Source organism: Salvelinus fontinalis, chromosome 18 (assembly GCF_029448725.1).
Source record: "Salvelinus fontinalis isolate EN_2023a chromosome 18, ASM2944872v1, whole genome shotgun sequence".
In the NCBI taxonomy this organism is placed as follows: domain Eukaryota; kingdom Metazoa; phylum Chordata; class Actinopteri; order Salmoniformes; family Salmonidae; genus Salvelinus; species Salvelinus fontinalis.
The window spans coordinates 8,600,006-8,615,564 of record NC_074682.1 but is presented as its reverse complement, the minus strand read 5'-3'; the positions used below and the strand labels follow the sequence as shown (position 1 = coordinate 8,615,564).

The window sequence follows — 15,559 nt, the reverse complement described above, 5'->3', positions numbered from 1 at the left end:
GGGGGTTGTATTAATAACATGCCCCTAAATTTCATGCAAATAGTTTTGTATTTTCCTTATGAGTGGATTGGTATTTCTCCACACTGTAAGGAAGCAATACTTTATCCAGACTGACTGAGCCTGCCAAATGGCATCACTGATACGATCTGCACCCAGGTAATCTAACACAGGAAATGACTGTTACATTGGTTTGTATGTTGTATTTCTAGTTTTGTTTGCATATATGTTTATCAAATAAACATCTAACAGCTGTCTGCTCTTAACTGGGTTGAATAGTCTCATTTATTTGCGCTTTCTCTCAGGATATCCCAAACATTTTAAAAGAATAGAAACTTGTTCCCATTACTGTTTTATTTTACAGGCAATTAAACCGCTACTAAATGGACATGGTGATAAAAGCATTCATTGGTTTCCTTTTTTTGTTTGACATTATTAGCATAAACTGGATTCTCCAAGAGCTTACTGTGAATAGCCTACAACGCCAACAAGAATTCACACAAAATACACTAACTCACTGTAACAGTTCACACATTGCATGCTCTAATAGAGATCACTCAGGACAATGCAAAATACATTTATCATCTAGACTTCAGAAGGTTAGACATTTACAGAATGACAGTACTTCATAAATGTAGCTGCTTCCCTGACCCAGAACACTGATGACAGTAGTTATTCAGAATATCAGTCAAGTTGAAACAGGCTCTTTTTGGATTGTAGGCCCACACTCCCAGCTCATAAAGATGCAGGGGATACTTCTAGCAGAGCACCACTTTGCTAATGGAGGCAAGTGAGGGCAAAAACCATACAGGTTGTTCAAGTGAAATATGCAGTTGCGTGAGGGTGGGTCGCTTGGGCTTGTCTGTACAAAAATGCAAAATGTAGGCATGTAGTGAGTAATGAAATGTATGCTGCAAAGGTGCAAGTCCCAACAACAGTTATGTAAAACTCCCAAGACTGGAGTTAAGGTTACTGACCTACATACAACTTTAACAAGCAGATGATGGGTGACTACAGTATCCCTGTACATGCAATTAACCCTTAAATGGGAAATCTGCATTTGCTACATCCATTCTTGGACTTATAAATTAATATCTACCCATTGATTCTTGAAGAATATAACGTATTAGCGCCTTGTGGGCTTAGTTCAACTGTTGTACCCCACCAGAAGCCCCAGATATGCTTGTTTTACTCCCATGTTTGTAAACATAGTAAATGTAAACAAACATATGGCCTTAAGACATGGTTAAAACTCATTTTTATATCATGGATGGTCAGTCCTTGCATCCATTGCTCTGTCTATTCATTTGAGAGTGGTTACAGCCCCATCCCTCAGATTTTTACCAAAACGGTTTGGTAACACACTTTGTTTCAACTGCTGATTGCCCTTTTAAGTTGAGGTTACCAAAGACATTGAATCAATAATGTTAAAAAAGCACACAAAAAAAGGAGTTTGTATTTACGCCAATGCTCCTCCGCCATCACATTCTTTCATCAAAAAAAGGGAGACGTTACACGTACATGGAATGCTATCAGTGTTAGAAGAGGTTGCGAAAGATGGGGAATGTCTCAGTGTACTGCCAAATCCTGAGCCATGTTGTGCTTGGAGAGAAGCGCGAGAGGGACCAGATATTTAGTTAACAGAGATGCCAGAGGAAAGAGTGATGGCCTGGTCCCACTGGCTCCACACAGTGCAGGCCTCTGTCTAGGGGATGGGGAAATCCTGGTGATATTTTGGGTGTGATATCACACCCACACCACCAAATTGACCCCATGGACTTGTATGTTTGTGTTTAAAAAAAAAAAAGGGCTCCCCTGTCATCCAGCCCAGATGTGATGTCACCTCCTCCATCAGGCATGGCGATTACAAAGGGCTGGTGGGTCTGCAGGGTGGGAGGGGTAGAGATACTGGGTCTTTCTATATCACCTCCCTGTTGTTCCGAATTGCACAGCAGAGGACCATACTGAAGATCATACCAATGACCTGAGGCAAGAGCAAAAAAACATCTATTTTAGTAGGCTATGAGCTTGTAATACAGTTTTTTTTGCAGTATGATGTGTAACATTTTGTAAATAATCATATGTAACATAATGTAATTTGTGCCCGAGTGTCAGTAAGATCCTTACCATTACTCCCGCTACACCAATCCCAACATATCCGATAATGTAGAGCTTTTCATTGAAAAAGCCCATTATTGCATTCAGACAGTCCTGGAAAACATAAAGATATAGGATAATGTCACTTACAATACCTTTATTCACTATTTCTTACAAAATAATAAGAGCACATTAAGGGTAAATTAACCCTGTGCTCTAAGCACAGTTAACGGCACCACTGTACTTTAACTAGCTTATAAAACTAGATTTTTTTTATTTTGTAATGTGACAAACACAACTGTAGATCTACAGTAATGGCGCTCAGTAGGGGACAAGCAGTAGGCCTATGGTAAAACAATTTTCGTTTTCAACATAGAGGATTCATCTTTGCATCTGCCATTATAGCGTGACAGCGTGGGAAGGGTGCCTTTTCTGTCCCCAGGAAATGCAGTGTCTTTACTGTCCTAAGGAAATATCACTTCTTATTTAGTGTAAAATGTGGATTCCAAAAGGCTTTAAATATAAGGTCAAGTGTCCTTTACTTTAAATACACAAAAATATGGATCTTGAAAGGGAATTTAATAACCTTTGTATACTTTTATTCAATGGATGTAGGCGTTTTTGCCATGTCCCCGGTTGTTATTCATCAACTTCCACGGGACATATAAGCCATAAATAAAAGAAATGTAAAATCCTTCATTATTTTATAGTTCTAGTTAAATTCTCTCTTATCGATAACGTTTTTTTTCATGATTATTGTATTTATTATTATTTTATTTAAGATTTTCTTTGTGTTCCTGATATCACTTTTTATCCTGTTAATTTGTTGAAATTCTCAGTTTAAGAAAACAACCTACAATGACACCACATTCAGGAAGTGTCATAATTTCTTTGGTGGTAAAACAATGGTGAAAAGCTAAATTAAATATAAAACTCTGTTTCATCGATTTTTCCATGTTTCATGTTGTTAGTCTGTATGTCCCACTCATACATTTCCACCCTATTAGGCTACATTTTTTTGAAAATGTACCAAATTTCTAAAACACTGTATGTTTGGTAGAGAAATTAAAATCCTGTTCAAGTGCTCAGCAGGTAGCCTAGTGGTTAGAGCGTTGGGCCAGTAACCAAAAGGTTGCTGGACTGAATCCCCGAGCTGACAAGGTACAAATCTGTCATTCTGCCCCTGAGCAAGGCAGTTAAGCCACTGTTCCCCAGGTGCCGAAGACGTGGATGTCGATTAAGGCAGCCCCCCGCACCTCTCCGATTCAGAGGTTCGGTTAAATGCGGAAGACACATTTCAGTTGAAGGCAGTCAGTTGTACAACTGACTAGGTATTTCCATTATGCTAGCTCAATCTTGCTCACTGACAGAGCTTTGGCTAATTTAGGATCCAAATGTATGCATCTAACAGGTTGGAAAATCCACAAAAATAAAAATGAAGTGCCTGAGCTTGACCAATATGTTTTTCTGAAAGTCAAACATGTCCCTTTTCTGATAGAATAATTTTAAAAAGTCCCCTAAAGTTATGAGGTCCAAAAGCCACTGCATATTATGAATGACCCGGCAGCGCCATTGAGGCAACCTCCATTTTGATGTACTGTAGTCAGTTTTCTTCACGATTGGCTGATCCCTCCTGATGACCCGATTGGACACGACTCCAACAGGGTCACCAGGAGGGATTAGCCAATGAAGTTGGAAATCCCACCCAGTTGACTAAATTAAAAATGGTGGCAGCCCTCAATGTCGCTGCCCATACTAATATGGCCTTTTGGCCACTAGAGGCCTCTATCAGAGTTGTACCTTTGTGTCTTCATCAGCATCAGGACACAAAGGCGAAGGCATGTAGACACCACAGCAATTCAACTACGGCAAAAAAAAACATAGGATATCAAAAATAAATATTGTATATCAACACATAGAAATGGACAACATTGATTGTGTGACATGCTCATGTACATATGAGAGCAAAAAATAAAATGTACTTTAACTCACAACATCGTGGTACATTTCAGCTACAGCAGTGCGGTTGGAATTTTCTGAATTCTCTGAAATAGATTCACTATAGAATTGTTGAATGTCTTCGATGATCTAAAACATAGATTAAGGATGAAATCAGTAAATCAAATAAGTAAGAGATCGAGATTGCAGTACAAACAAGTGGCTGTCTTTAATTCACGTTTAATTAAATGTCGGAACATTGATTCAAGTGGATATACCTTGTCTTTGCTCATGAATCCAAACACACCTGCAGCAACCTCTGCACCAAAGATGACAAGAAGGCAGGCAAAGAACTGCAAAACAGAGAGGGCAGTGGTATATTAATTCACAGAGTATCCTGTACATTTGGCCAGGAGATTTCCCTGGTCAGGACATATGGTCAATTAAAACTCAGGGCCTACAGTATGCTAATAAGGTCGCTAGTGAAAGTCTACACACCCCTAGCATTTTGTTGCCTTAAAATTAAATATAAAAAAAAATATATATATATTTTAACTGATCTCCACAACCGACTCCAAATGTTCAAAGTGAATTCAAAATAAAAGTCTTGTGGTGGCAGCATCATGTTATTGGCAGGAACTGGGGAGTGTCAGGGTCAAAAGAAATATCAAAGGATCAAAGCCCAGGTAAAAGGTACAACAACAAAAAACCTAACTCTGGATAAAGTTGTATTTTTCAGCAGAACAATTACACAAAATGTGAAGGCCAAAGACACACCAGAATGGCTTTCCAATAGGTGTTGATTGTTCTTGAGTGGTCTGGTCTCAGTTCTGACTGAAATTTGCTTAAAAATCAGAGACAATGATTCCCAACCAAATGTACTGATCTTGAGCAATTTTGACAAAAACAATGGATACTGTTGCTCTAAGAGTTGTGCAACGTTGGTAGAATCTTATTCAAAATAATTCACAGCTGTGATGGCTGCCAAAGGTGCTTCCACCAAGTATTACCTCTGGGGTGTGAAGACATATCAAGACATTTCCATTTTTTAAATGTTCTATAGCTGCCATTCACTTAAAAAAAAAAGTGAGTTGGTTGTGTAGATCGGTAGGATAAAAAATAAAAAAAAACACTTAACAGTGAACTACAAAATGCATACTATGTAATTACAAATCATGATGATGGCACAACAGGTGGAACAGGTTATGATCTAACATGTACAGTACATGAAAGACCATGAAGAGGCTAAAGACACAACCTGAGGCTAGGCACCTAAGGTAAATCTCCCACCAATTACCCACCGACGCAAGGAGACACTGTGACTCCTTCACAGCTCCACAGCAACCAAAGAATCCCACCAGCATCATGACCCCGCCTGCACCAATCAGGATGTACACGGCTGAGGAGAGAGAGAGAGAGAGAGAGAGAGAGAGAGGAGAGAGAGAGAGAGAGAGAGAGAGAGAGAGAGAGAGAGAGAGAGAGAGAGAGAGAGAGAGAGAGCAGTGAATCAACAGAGGGTGGCAGCATTAGGAAAGAGTGTAAGACATGGATTCTACCATGCAGCACCACAATCTAACTACAAAGTAAAGTGTTGGAGTATCCAGTATGTAATACTATCTTCATGCTGACTTTATGAACTGTAAGTTCAAGTGAGTCACAGAGGGAAAAGTGGTGAAAAGTCTCATCATTAAAACAAAGTACTTTCCCACTTCAAAGTGCTCATTGCACATTATTCAAAGTTACTCTCGGTTGATTTGAATATATTTTGCACACCCTGGATAGCAATGTGTTGCTAAGGTAATCCAATGTTCCACTTTGCTGAATTTGCAGCAGTATATGTCTCTGTAATCTGTCTCATCAACACAACGCTCATATATTCAGAGGCCTGTGGATGTCCTCATTAGCTCCTCCACCCCTGCCTGAGCAACAATAACCCTCTCCATACAAGGAGCAGGAAGAGAGACCATCATCGCAGGGCAGGCCTAACAAAGACTCTGCCGGGGTAGCATCTGCTCTGAGACTAGTGTCACGGTCACCACAGCACTGCGGCTGGGATGGTGTCATCTCATCTCCCCTGTGATGCTCCCCCATGCCCCCTCAGCCCAGCCCTCACTACCAGCCCTTCCCTGAGACAGTGAAACAGTGCGACACTTAGACGATGATACGGTAGAGTAATGGTACACCTGGGAAGTCCCCATGCTCAGTGTTTGGCTTAATCGACGACACAGGCAGGAACTGCTACGGCTGCCTAATTGGACCACATGGGGGCCCGTGGTGCGCTGAGGTTGTTTTCGTTGTTCAAGAACAATAGACAGGAGGTGAAGCGCAGCGGTCCGCTGTGGCTGCACTCTGGCTGGGGGAGGAAACTGGAAAGAAGAGGGCTGGCTAAGCTCATAGCTGATCTCCTGCTTAGCGATGGAAAACATCATGAGGCGAGACAGGCGCCTTGCTTTACACAAGCAAAGCCGGCGATGTTGATAAGACAGCCCTCCAGTCCAAACACATGTACAGCTCCTTTTCAGTGTCTGCGATATCTAAGCATTTGCATTTCTGTGCTGCCCCAACATTGGTGGAGGTTATCAATAGGCAACGCAAATCTTTGAGTGTTTAGTGTGCAAATTGACTAGCACTGTAAGTACACTGCTCCCCATTGGCTTGCCTCAGCTTACACAGACACAGAGGCACAGAGGTGACAGAATGGAAAGTGAATCATCCATAGGGAATGCTGCCTCCTTGTCCCTCTATGATATCCCTGTCTAATTAGTCTCGTCTTCAGTACAACTGCAAAAAGGTAACCTTTCCCTCACATATTGTTCTCATGCTGCCCAATATAATATTTATCTTGTATCCAAGGCTCCCTTGGACTATGACAAGACATGATCAATCTTAGTGCTATGTTTTTTCCCAGACATTTGTAACGTCTCCACATTTAAATGTGAACTCAAATGGATCCGAATACGAGGTTATGCATGTATTGTTGGCTACAACAAATACAGAAAGCCTTATTGGATACGATTTGGAGTTTGGTTTATGATTCCTGTTGCTGCTGTTCTATTGCTACCATTTCATTACTAATCAAAGCTGTCATCTGAAGCTTTATGTGCTTTGGTTTTTACTGTGAGCTGGTCGAAACACTTCCTATCTGCATACTGCTCGCTTTTCTGCAGAAAAGTCTAGGTGTCAAGTTATATGTAACACGATTCCCAAGCCTTGTTTTATATAGCACATCTGTTCAGGACAGGTGATTGTTATGCATTGCCTAGACATTACCACACTCAGAAATCCCTATGTTGGGGGTAGCTCTCTTTGTACCACATGGTTTGGATGCCCAGGCAAGACCTGGTATGGCATTTGCATTGAAAGCCAAAATGAACTTACAGTGTTATCATAGCCAGCTACATTGCATACATCGTCCCATCAGTGATGACACACCAACCCAAAAGGCTTGGGCATGTACCCAGCTCTTCTTTTACTGCATTTAACTAGGATTTAATAGAAAAGCTGGCATCAGATGTCGGTATCACAGTGTGCAATGAATTATGCCATTTTTGATGAGATCATGACTCTCTGGCTGATGGGAGTGGTGGTCGCTAGGAGACAGTCGCCTCAGAGGCCACCCAATGAGCTACAGCAACCTGAGGGCAGCAGCCAACTGGGTGAAGGCATGGTGAAGAGTTGATAAAGTGAGTCACCATTTTAGGTTACGCTCTAAATGGAAGTAACAAGAATAGGCTGCATTCTACTCATGAGACCAATTGAGAGAGAGGATATTATAGGGAACAACGATACTTAAAACTGAACGTTGAGAGGCCACTTGAAACACAAGACAGTGTCTTTGAATACATACAGTATACAATGGCTAATATAGATTGTGACATGACATGGGGCAACGTGTGAATAAAATGTTATTTCAAGTGTAGTTTGCATTTAACCGGATGCTCAGGAAAATGCCCCTCCATGCACTTTCTCTTCAACAAGCTTTTGTGGGGAATGTGTGTCTGTTGTTGCAGAAATCAACCTTTTATTATGTCCTACAAGGGTATGACCGCAGGCGATTTAGTGTAACTTTAATTTTAGAATAATCATTTTTTTTTAAATGCAAGGTTCCTGTCATAGCGTATATGTTCCTATGGGACAGAAACAAGAACAGGTTAGATTGATGGGAAATGCTCCAACAAACACAGAGATACCCACCCATTAAATACTGTACTTCAAACATATTCCTACCTAAGTAAACGTTGTAGGTAGCTGGGCCATGTTCAGTACTAGGATATGTGCTAAACCTTTTTGAAACAGAAGGAATGTAACACTTTGCTATGGCTACGTTGTGTAAATACTGACCATGGTAACTAAGTACAGTACAATCATTCCAATAGAACCAGTGGGGAAGGTGTTCAGCCGGTCTAGGGTCCTGGTCTGACTGTGGACTCACCTATGAAGAAGGTCTCGGGGGCTCCCTCTCCATTCAGGAGCTGGACTGTCTTTGGGTCAAACATCAGCCATAACCCCACTGCCAACACCAACGAGCCACACAGCTGGGGAGCAGAAAAGATCAAGCATGCACATACCTTGAAATAAATAAATCCTCAACATTCAGGGAGTATTCACTGAATAACAACGCAACACAGTAAACAATTAACACATCTTGCACACTATTGCTTAGTTTACACAAATGTGTATTTTGTCACCATAAACCTTGACCTTTTTTAAAGCATCATGTTGCATACTATAGATGTGAGATACTGTACAGACCGACTAGTGTCTATGAACGTTGTCTAGTCTTGACCTGACCTTGAGAGCAGATCAGGACACAGCACAGCATTGGTCCCCATGTTGAGCTTAAATAGAATAACCCATTGATTGAAACCCAGTAACACAAGGTGGTGTCACCCATGACTCCATGTGACTTCGTCACATGTACCATCTGGCCTCTTGTAGAGGCCTGGGCAGATGCTCTTGGGCAGATACTGTTCAGTAAAACGTTTTACTCTGAAAACAACAATGACTGTCAAAAAGGCTGTTTCAATGAACATTCAGTACCAAATAATTGACTTCACAACTAACTAGCCCTTGTGTCCGAGGTGTCCTAGTGTCGATGTCGGCGCCAATGCTGAAACCTAATTAGCATAATAAAAACATCCCCATCAAAACCCGTCAGTTTAAGCTAGAGATAACATTTTTTTTGCATGGGCTGCGTCTCAATCCACCGCTTCCGCCAATGGCGGCCTTCCGCATCTGCAGTGGAAGGTGGCTAAGCTACAGTGGTGTTTGTCAGGCCATGATACATCCCGAAAATCTGTCTGTAGCAATGCGAACGAACTAGTATGACCACTATATGGAAAGACGAGACTCTCACGAGGGTATTCTCTGTTATGCTCTACGACCCCCACAAGCGGCACGGGACCGCCGATCTGGCAACTTCTGTCTGTAGCATACAAACAGTTTGGGCTACACACTAATATGACCTCTCTTTGTTTTGCTCTAGGACACCCACAAGCCTCACAAGACTCGTCTGAAGATAGCTCGGTACCAGCTAAAATAATGCTTGGAAGTAGCAATCATTGAAAATAGATTAGTGCCAAAAAAAAGGAGTTAAATATGGGTAAAAATATATGAATAATTTCCTGATCTCTCAGAAATAAGACAGGTACTTTAAAACAAACTTCCTTTTGATTATCTGGTTTTCCATGTACAGTTGAAGTCGGAAGTTTACACACACTTAAGTTGGAGTGATTAAAACTCGTTTTTCAACCACTCCACAAATTTCTTGTTAACTATAGTTTTGGCAAGTCGGTTAGGACATCTACTTTATGCATGACGCAAGTAATTTTTCCAACAATTGTTTACAGACAGATTATTTCATTTATAATTCACAGTATTACAATTCCAGTGGGTCAGAAGTTTACATACAATTAAAGAAATTGATGTCATGGCGTTAGAAGCTTCTGATAGGTTAGGCGACATCATTTGAGTGAATTGGAGGTGTACCTGTGGATGCATTTCAAGGCCTACCTTCAAACTCAGTGACTCTTTGCTTGACATCATGGGAAAATCAAAAGAAATCAGCTAAGACCTCAGAAGCAAAAAATTGTAGACCTCCACAAGTCTGGTTCATCCTTGGGAGCAATTTCCAAACGCCTGAAGGTACCACGTTCATCTGAACAAACAATAGTACGCAAGTATAAACACCATGGGAACACGCAGCCGTCATACTGCTCAGGAAGGAGACATGTTTTGTCTCCTAGAGATGAATGTACTTTGGTGCAAAAAGTGCAAATCAATACCAGAACAACAGCAAAGGACCTTGTGAAGATGCTGGAGGAAACAGGTACAAAAGTATCTATATCCACAGTAAAACGAGTCCTATATCGACATAACCTGAAAGGCCACTCAGCAAGGAAGAAACCACTGCCCCAAAACCGCCATAAAAAGCCAGACTATGGTTTGCAACTGCACATGGGGACAAAGATCGTGTAACGGTAGTCCTCCTCCTCTTCAACCGAAAAGGAGGAGTAGTGATTGAACCAAGGCGCAGCGGGTTGTGAATACATAATTTAATAAAGACACGACAAAACAACCAAGACAGAAAACGAACTATACTTGAATAAACTAACAAAATAACAAAACGAATGTGTAGACAGACCTGAATTATACAAACTTACATAAAACACGAAGAACGCACGAACAGGGAAAATAGACTACACAAAAGAACGATGTACAAATAAACCGAACAGTCCCGTATGGTGCGACAAACACTGACACTGATCGTGCTTTTTATTGTGGGAAGCTTAAGGAAGGCTACCCGAAACGTTTGACCCAAGTAAAACAATTTAAAGGCAATGCTACCAAATACTAATTGAGTGTATGTAAACTTCTGACCCACTGGGAATGTGATGAAAGAAATAAAAGTAGAAATAAATCACTCTCTTCTATTATTCTGACATTTCACATTCTTAAAATAAAGTGGTAATCCTAACTGACCTAATACAGGGAATTTTTACTAGGATTAAATGTCAGGAATTGTGAAAAACTGAGTTTAAATGTATTTGGCTAAGGTGTACTTAAACGTCCGACTTCAACTGTATGAATCTGGTATTCAATGTGTTTCTATGGGCTAATAGAAGTGAGGCCAAATTCAATGTTTCATCAATAAAAAATGTATACACTTTTTTTATGATTAAAGGGGTCTTAAAATTCCCAAAAAATTAGTAAGTGATCCTTGATATAACCATCTTCAGACAATTCCATATGTTAGCTTACTACAACCCCCCACCCCCCATAAGTATTACAAGTAGACATCTAATGGTGTTATGTTGTAATAAAAAAAAATACATATCTAGTCTGTCTTTAACCTCTGGGGACTTTGTCCTTCAGAGTACCATGTAGCAGGGCAGCCAGAGTAGACACTGCCTTACGGTCAGTGTTGCATTTGAACCCCCTAATGATAATGGCAAGGATAGGCGGAGAGTAAGCTGATCCTAGACCTGTGCCTACAGCTAAAACTCAGAGCTGGACAGCCCATGGTGTCCCAGCCTCACAGGCCTACAGCCTATAGATGGGTGACGTAACACACACTGGCATTGGCTGCCCGTTGGCACTGTACCCCAAACTGACGCTGTACGCTTTCTCCTGTCCACTATGACCCGCCCTCTTTGGCTCGTCTCACAACGCCACTGCTTTTTGTCTCTTAACTGGGCACAAATGGTTGCCGTCTGACAAAGTGACATCACTCTTCCCAGCAAAAAGAAAGTCACATCACAGTGCCAACTTGTATGAGGGAGGGGGATAGGAAATATGGTTGGCCATCGTAGCTACAGTATGTTGGAAATGTACCAACAAACTGCAGTTCTGCAAGAAGTTCAGTAGGCTTATGCTATACTGTATTATCCAGTATTGTTTACAAGTTTTAATTTGTAGATTTTGGTCATTTAGCGGGCACTCTTGTCCCTTAGCGACTTACATTTGGTGCATTCAACCAAGGTTGATAAAATAAAAATAAAACAGGTCTATCATAGTCATAGAAAGTTAAACGTTTCTGTAACAGTTACTGAAAATGTTGTTGTAGTTGAGGATACACTGGTCTTCAAAATAGTTATAATTACAAGATATCTTATGATCTCTGGATAGTGCCAATACATTACTGAGATATCGACGAGAACTTGATGCCAGCTTGCTGTAAGTTAATATAATGCCAAAGTAATGAAACACACTACAATACTGTAAAAGTGACTAGTAAACTGTAAGAGCGTAATTTTTTCACAGTATTTTACAAGGGATTGGAGCAAGCAGGTTGGCTGCTAGGCATTTGTAAAGTTCAGCATATTAATGAATACTATGTGTTTTAAATCACTTACAATTTTAGAGGCCAAAACAAAGGCTTCCAAACTGGCTGTGATTACAGGGTAAAACAGATCAAATGGACGTGGTTAAATATTCAACCATTAAAAGTTTAAGACCTGCTGCTACTCTGATCTGTCCCCTATATACATGTAACTGTTAGGGAACCACTACAATATATCAGTTAAATTCATACAGCATTCTTACTAACGGGTGCAACAAGTATAGCCTCTTACAAGACACACCTCAAAATATGTTAACGGGTCAGAAACATCAATACCATGCACTCACTAGTAGTGATGTCACGTGTAATACTGGAGCTCTGAAATATGCATCGAAGTTGCTAACGCCTCGAACACACTTACAGCTTGCCGCAAAATCTTACACAGCATCATCTTGATATGTGTGCAACAACAGAACGCACTGCAACTGCCTCTGCAACGCTGCATGGCACACATAGCATTTCATTGGAAATGAATGTACTTCTGGTGTACCCAATTTCAAATCACTGTTGGTGTGATCGAGGCGTAACTTCAAAGCAGTGTTCCGATGTGTGTATCACTTTATCAGAAGTAAGTCATCAGCTTCGTTTGATCACGTGCTTTTTCAAACCATGCGTTGCAAAACGCAAGATCACAATCATGTTTCTGTGGTTCCAGTGCTTTCTTCGATTAAGCGGCTTTCAAACACCAACCTTTACTGTATAACGTACTTAAAAACATATAGTTAGGATTTTGTACATGTCATTTCACCTGAATGGTAGATTAGAAGGTTGAGTAGGGAACTATGCAGGGACATCAGGGTATGAGGTTGAATCCTGTTAAAAGCACATTAGTTTGAAAATAATTTTATGTGAAACCACACATTCTGCACTGTTGTTCAAATATTCTTTTTATTTAGTATAGTATAAGCTTCTGTGTTAAGCATCCTAAATAATGCCATATATTCCGTTTTTGAAAAATAGTCAACTTGAAGGCAAAAAAGGGAAGCATGACGTAAGATGCAATTCAACTGATTGTAGGCTATTAAAGCCAAAAACTTACCGCTGTGCCACCGAGTTTTTATACAATTTCAACAGTAAAATGTTTTGTAAAATGTGCATTCTACAGTGTCTTGGTGTTGAAATTACAGTGCTGTAAAACACATTTGCAGTATTTTGCTGTGCATTCTACAGTGTTTCACTGTTGAAATTAGAGAAACGTCTTACAGTGTAAATCACAACAGTCTAGAGCAAACTATGCATACTGCTGTAATAGATGTCGTAATAGTGCGATTACATAAACCATTTCATTAGTATTTAAATAACATTTTATGTGGAGGTTCATTCACACTTGAGTTGGCACTAAACATGAAGTTCAGTCAGTCCTGTGAAGAACTGTGACCTCAGAAGATCAGGTCCAGATGTAATAAACAAATAAAATCCAAATGTATTAGTCACATGCACCGCATACAACAAGGTGAAATGCCTACTTACAAGCCTTTAACCATCAATGCAGTTCAAGAAATTGGGTTAAGTAAATATTTAGCAAATAAACTTAAAGTAAAACATACAATAAATATAACACAATAAAATACCAATAACGAGGCTATATAAAGGGGGTAGGGGTTAGTCGATGTGTGGCACCACCTAGTATACCGAGCTGTTGCAACGGGATTTGAACATTTAGTCCATTAGTACAGTTGCTTGGTCAGTGGTAAGACTATAAACTGAACAAAAGTGGGCTACATGAGAAGTGCAATACTGTTTTAACCAAGTGTTAGTGCGGGTTTTCAGTAAATGTATGTAAATCATGAAGCTCATGCGCAAATTCTCAACAACAAAAGAGTGAACAAACTAAGATCCTTCAACTGTATCTGGAGGGAGGTGAATCGTGGTTAAAGGAGTTACCATGAGAACATGTCTTTGAAGAAATACTGCTGTAAACATTTCATATAACGTGTGCGTGTGAGAGAGCGCGTACACGCGCGCTTTCTATCTCAACCATCAAATAAGAGAATATGATTATATTTGGTAACAACATGCTTCCGTGAAAATGAGTTACATTGATAAAAATCCGACAACAACAGAGGAAATGTACTTTCCCTCCGGACCGGCAGAAGAATATAAATGCATCAGCTACAGCAGCGTGAGAGATGGATTTGCTGCAAAAAGCATCTGCAATTTATGAGGAATCACTATAAATCACAAACTATTCTGCACACATGCAACCATGTTTATGATCGAATAAATGTATCGGTAGTAGGATCAACACTTACCCAGAATATGAAGTTGAAAACAAAAAGGAGATATTTCACGCATTTCATCACACCTTGCACTTTACTCATGATTCCAGAGATTCTGTAAATCCGTCTCTAATACGACCAATAAAAGAATGAAAAGACAGCGATACTTTGTTCTACATGCGTCTTTGACATCAACAATAGTCTACAACCGCGCTGCAATCTCAAAATGACAACATTGGAGAAGCTTTACACGCGTTGTTGGACCGCCCATTTCCGTCATTGGTTTATGAGTGGTACAAATTAATCAGATGGCAAAAATGCTGTGCCCTCATTAAATAAGCCAATATCAATATTTTGGGATTTTAAACTTCCACTCAATTTGATTGTATTTGTTTCTTGTAACAAACCTATTTTATCCTAGGCTGAAACACTTTATCGAAGGACTGCATTTATAAATGTATGCTTTCAACCGTGCAATATTAACTATAAAAGGTTTATTATACGCTATATTATTTAAACAGTAATGTTTCACTAAAGACATTATAGCATGTAGAAAAACATGCTTACGTTAAATAGAAATGTGTGAGTTGATTTCATGCTCAATCAGATGGCATTCTATAGGCTATATTCTATCTACAGATTATATTTTAAGATCTTATTTCCAAAAACTGAAACTTGGTTGGGGGCAAATGTTTACATTCAATAACTTTCTACCCAACCCGTTGAAGTGCATTATGCCAAAAGAAAGCCTAAGACATTTACACAAAAGATAAATTGCCATGGCTGTAATGATACACTCTTAGAAAAAAGGGTTCCAAAAGGGTTCTTTATGGAGGGATAGGGTTATACCAAGAACCGTTTTGATCTGAAGAACCCTTTTTGGAAGACATGGATTCTGTATCGCGACTCACGATATGACCCAGATGCAGACACAGGAGGCGGATGGTTCGGTTCTCAGAACATTTAT

General features: G+C 40.0%; 1 protein-coding gene across 2 annotated transcripts; it reads right to left on the bottom strand.

Annotated features, from left to right (window-relative positions):
* Window positions 1–333: 333 nt before the first annotated feature.
* Window positions 334–14,869, bottom strand: LOC129814906 (CD9 antigen-like). 2 transcript variants are annotated; one of them, XM_055868054.1, is made up of 8 exons: window positions 14,626–14,869; window positions 8,465–8,567; window positions 5,334–5,431; window positions 4,311–4,385; window positions 4,087–4,182; window positions 3,895–3,957; window positions 2,125–2,208; window positions 334–1,981 (listed from the first exon to the last, which is right to left on the bottom strand). In XM_055868054.1, the coding sequence occupies exons 1-8, from the start codon at window positions 14,692–14,694 to the stop codon at window positions 1,916–1,918; spliced, it is 654 nt and encodes a 217-aa protein (XP_055724029.1). In that variant the 5' UTR covers window positions 14,695–14,869; the 3' UTR covers window positions 334–1,915. The 2 variants fall into 2 exon arrangements, with proteins under 2 accessions (XP_055724029.1, XP_055724030.1); XM_055868055.1 differs by lacking the exon at window positions 8,465–8,567.
* Window positions 14,870–15,559: the final 690 nt, after the last annotated feature.

Excerpts from the sequence above, each read along its gene's own strand:
- LOC129814906 (XM_055868054.1), bottom strand. The coding sequence starts at position 14,694 with ATGAGTAAAGTGCAAGGTGTGATGAAATGCGTGAAATATCTCCTTTTT. Across the intron at positions 4,386-5,333 it reads CACAGTGTCTCCTTGCGTCG|TTCTTTGCCTGCCTTCTTGT; the intron begins GTGGGTAATTGG and ends TCTGTTTTGCAG. Across the intron at positions 3,958-4,086 it reads CTGAAATGTACCACGATGTT|TTGAATTGCTGTGGTGTCTA; the intron begins GTGAGTTAAAGT and ends TTTTTGCCGTAG.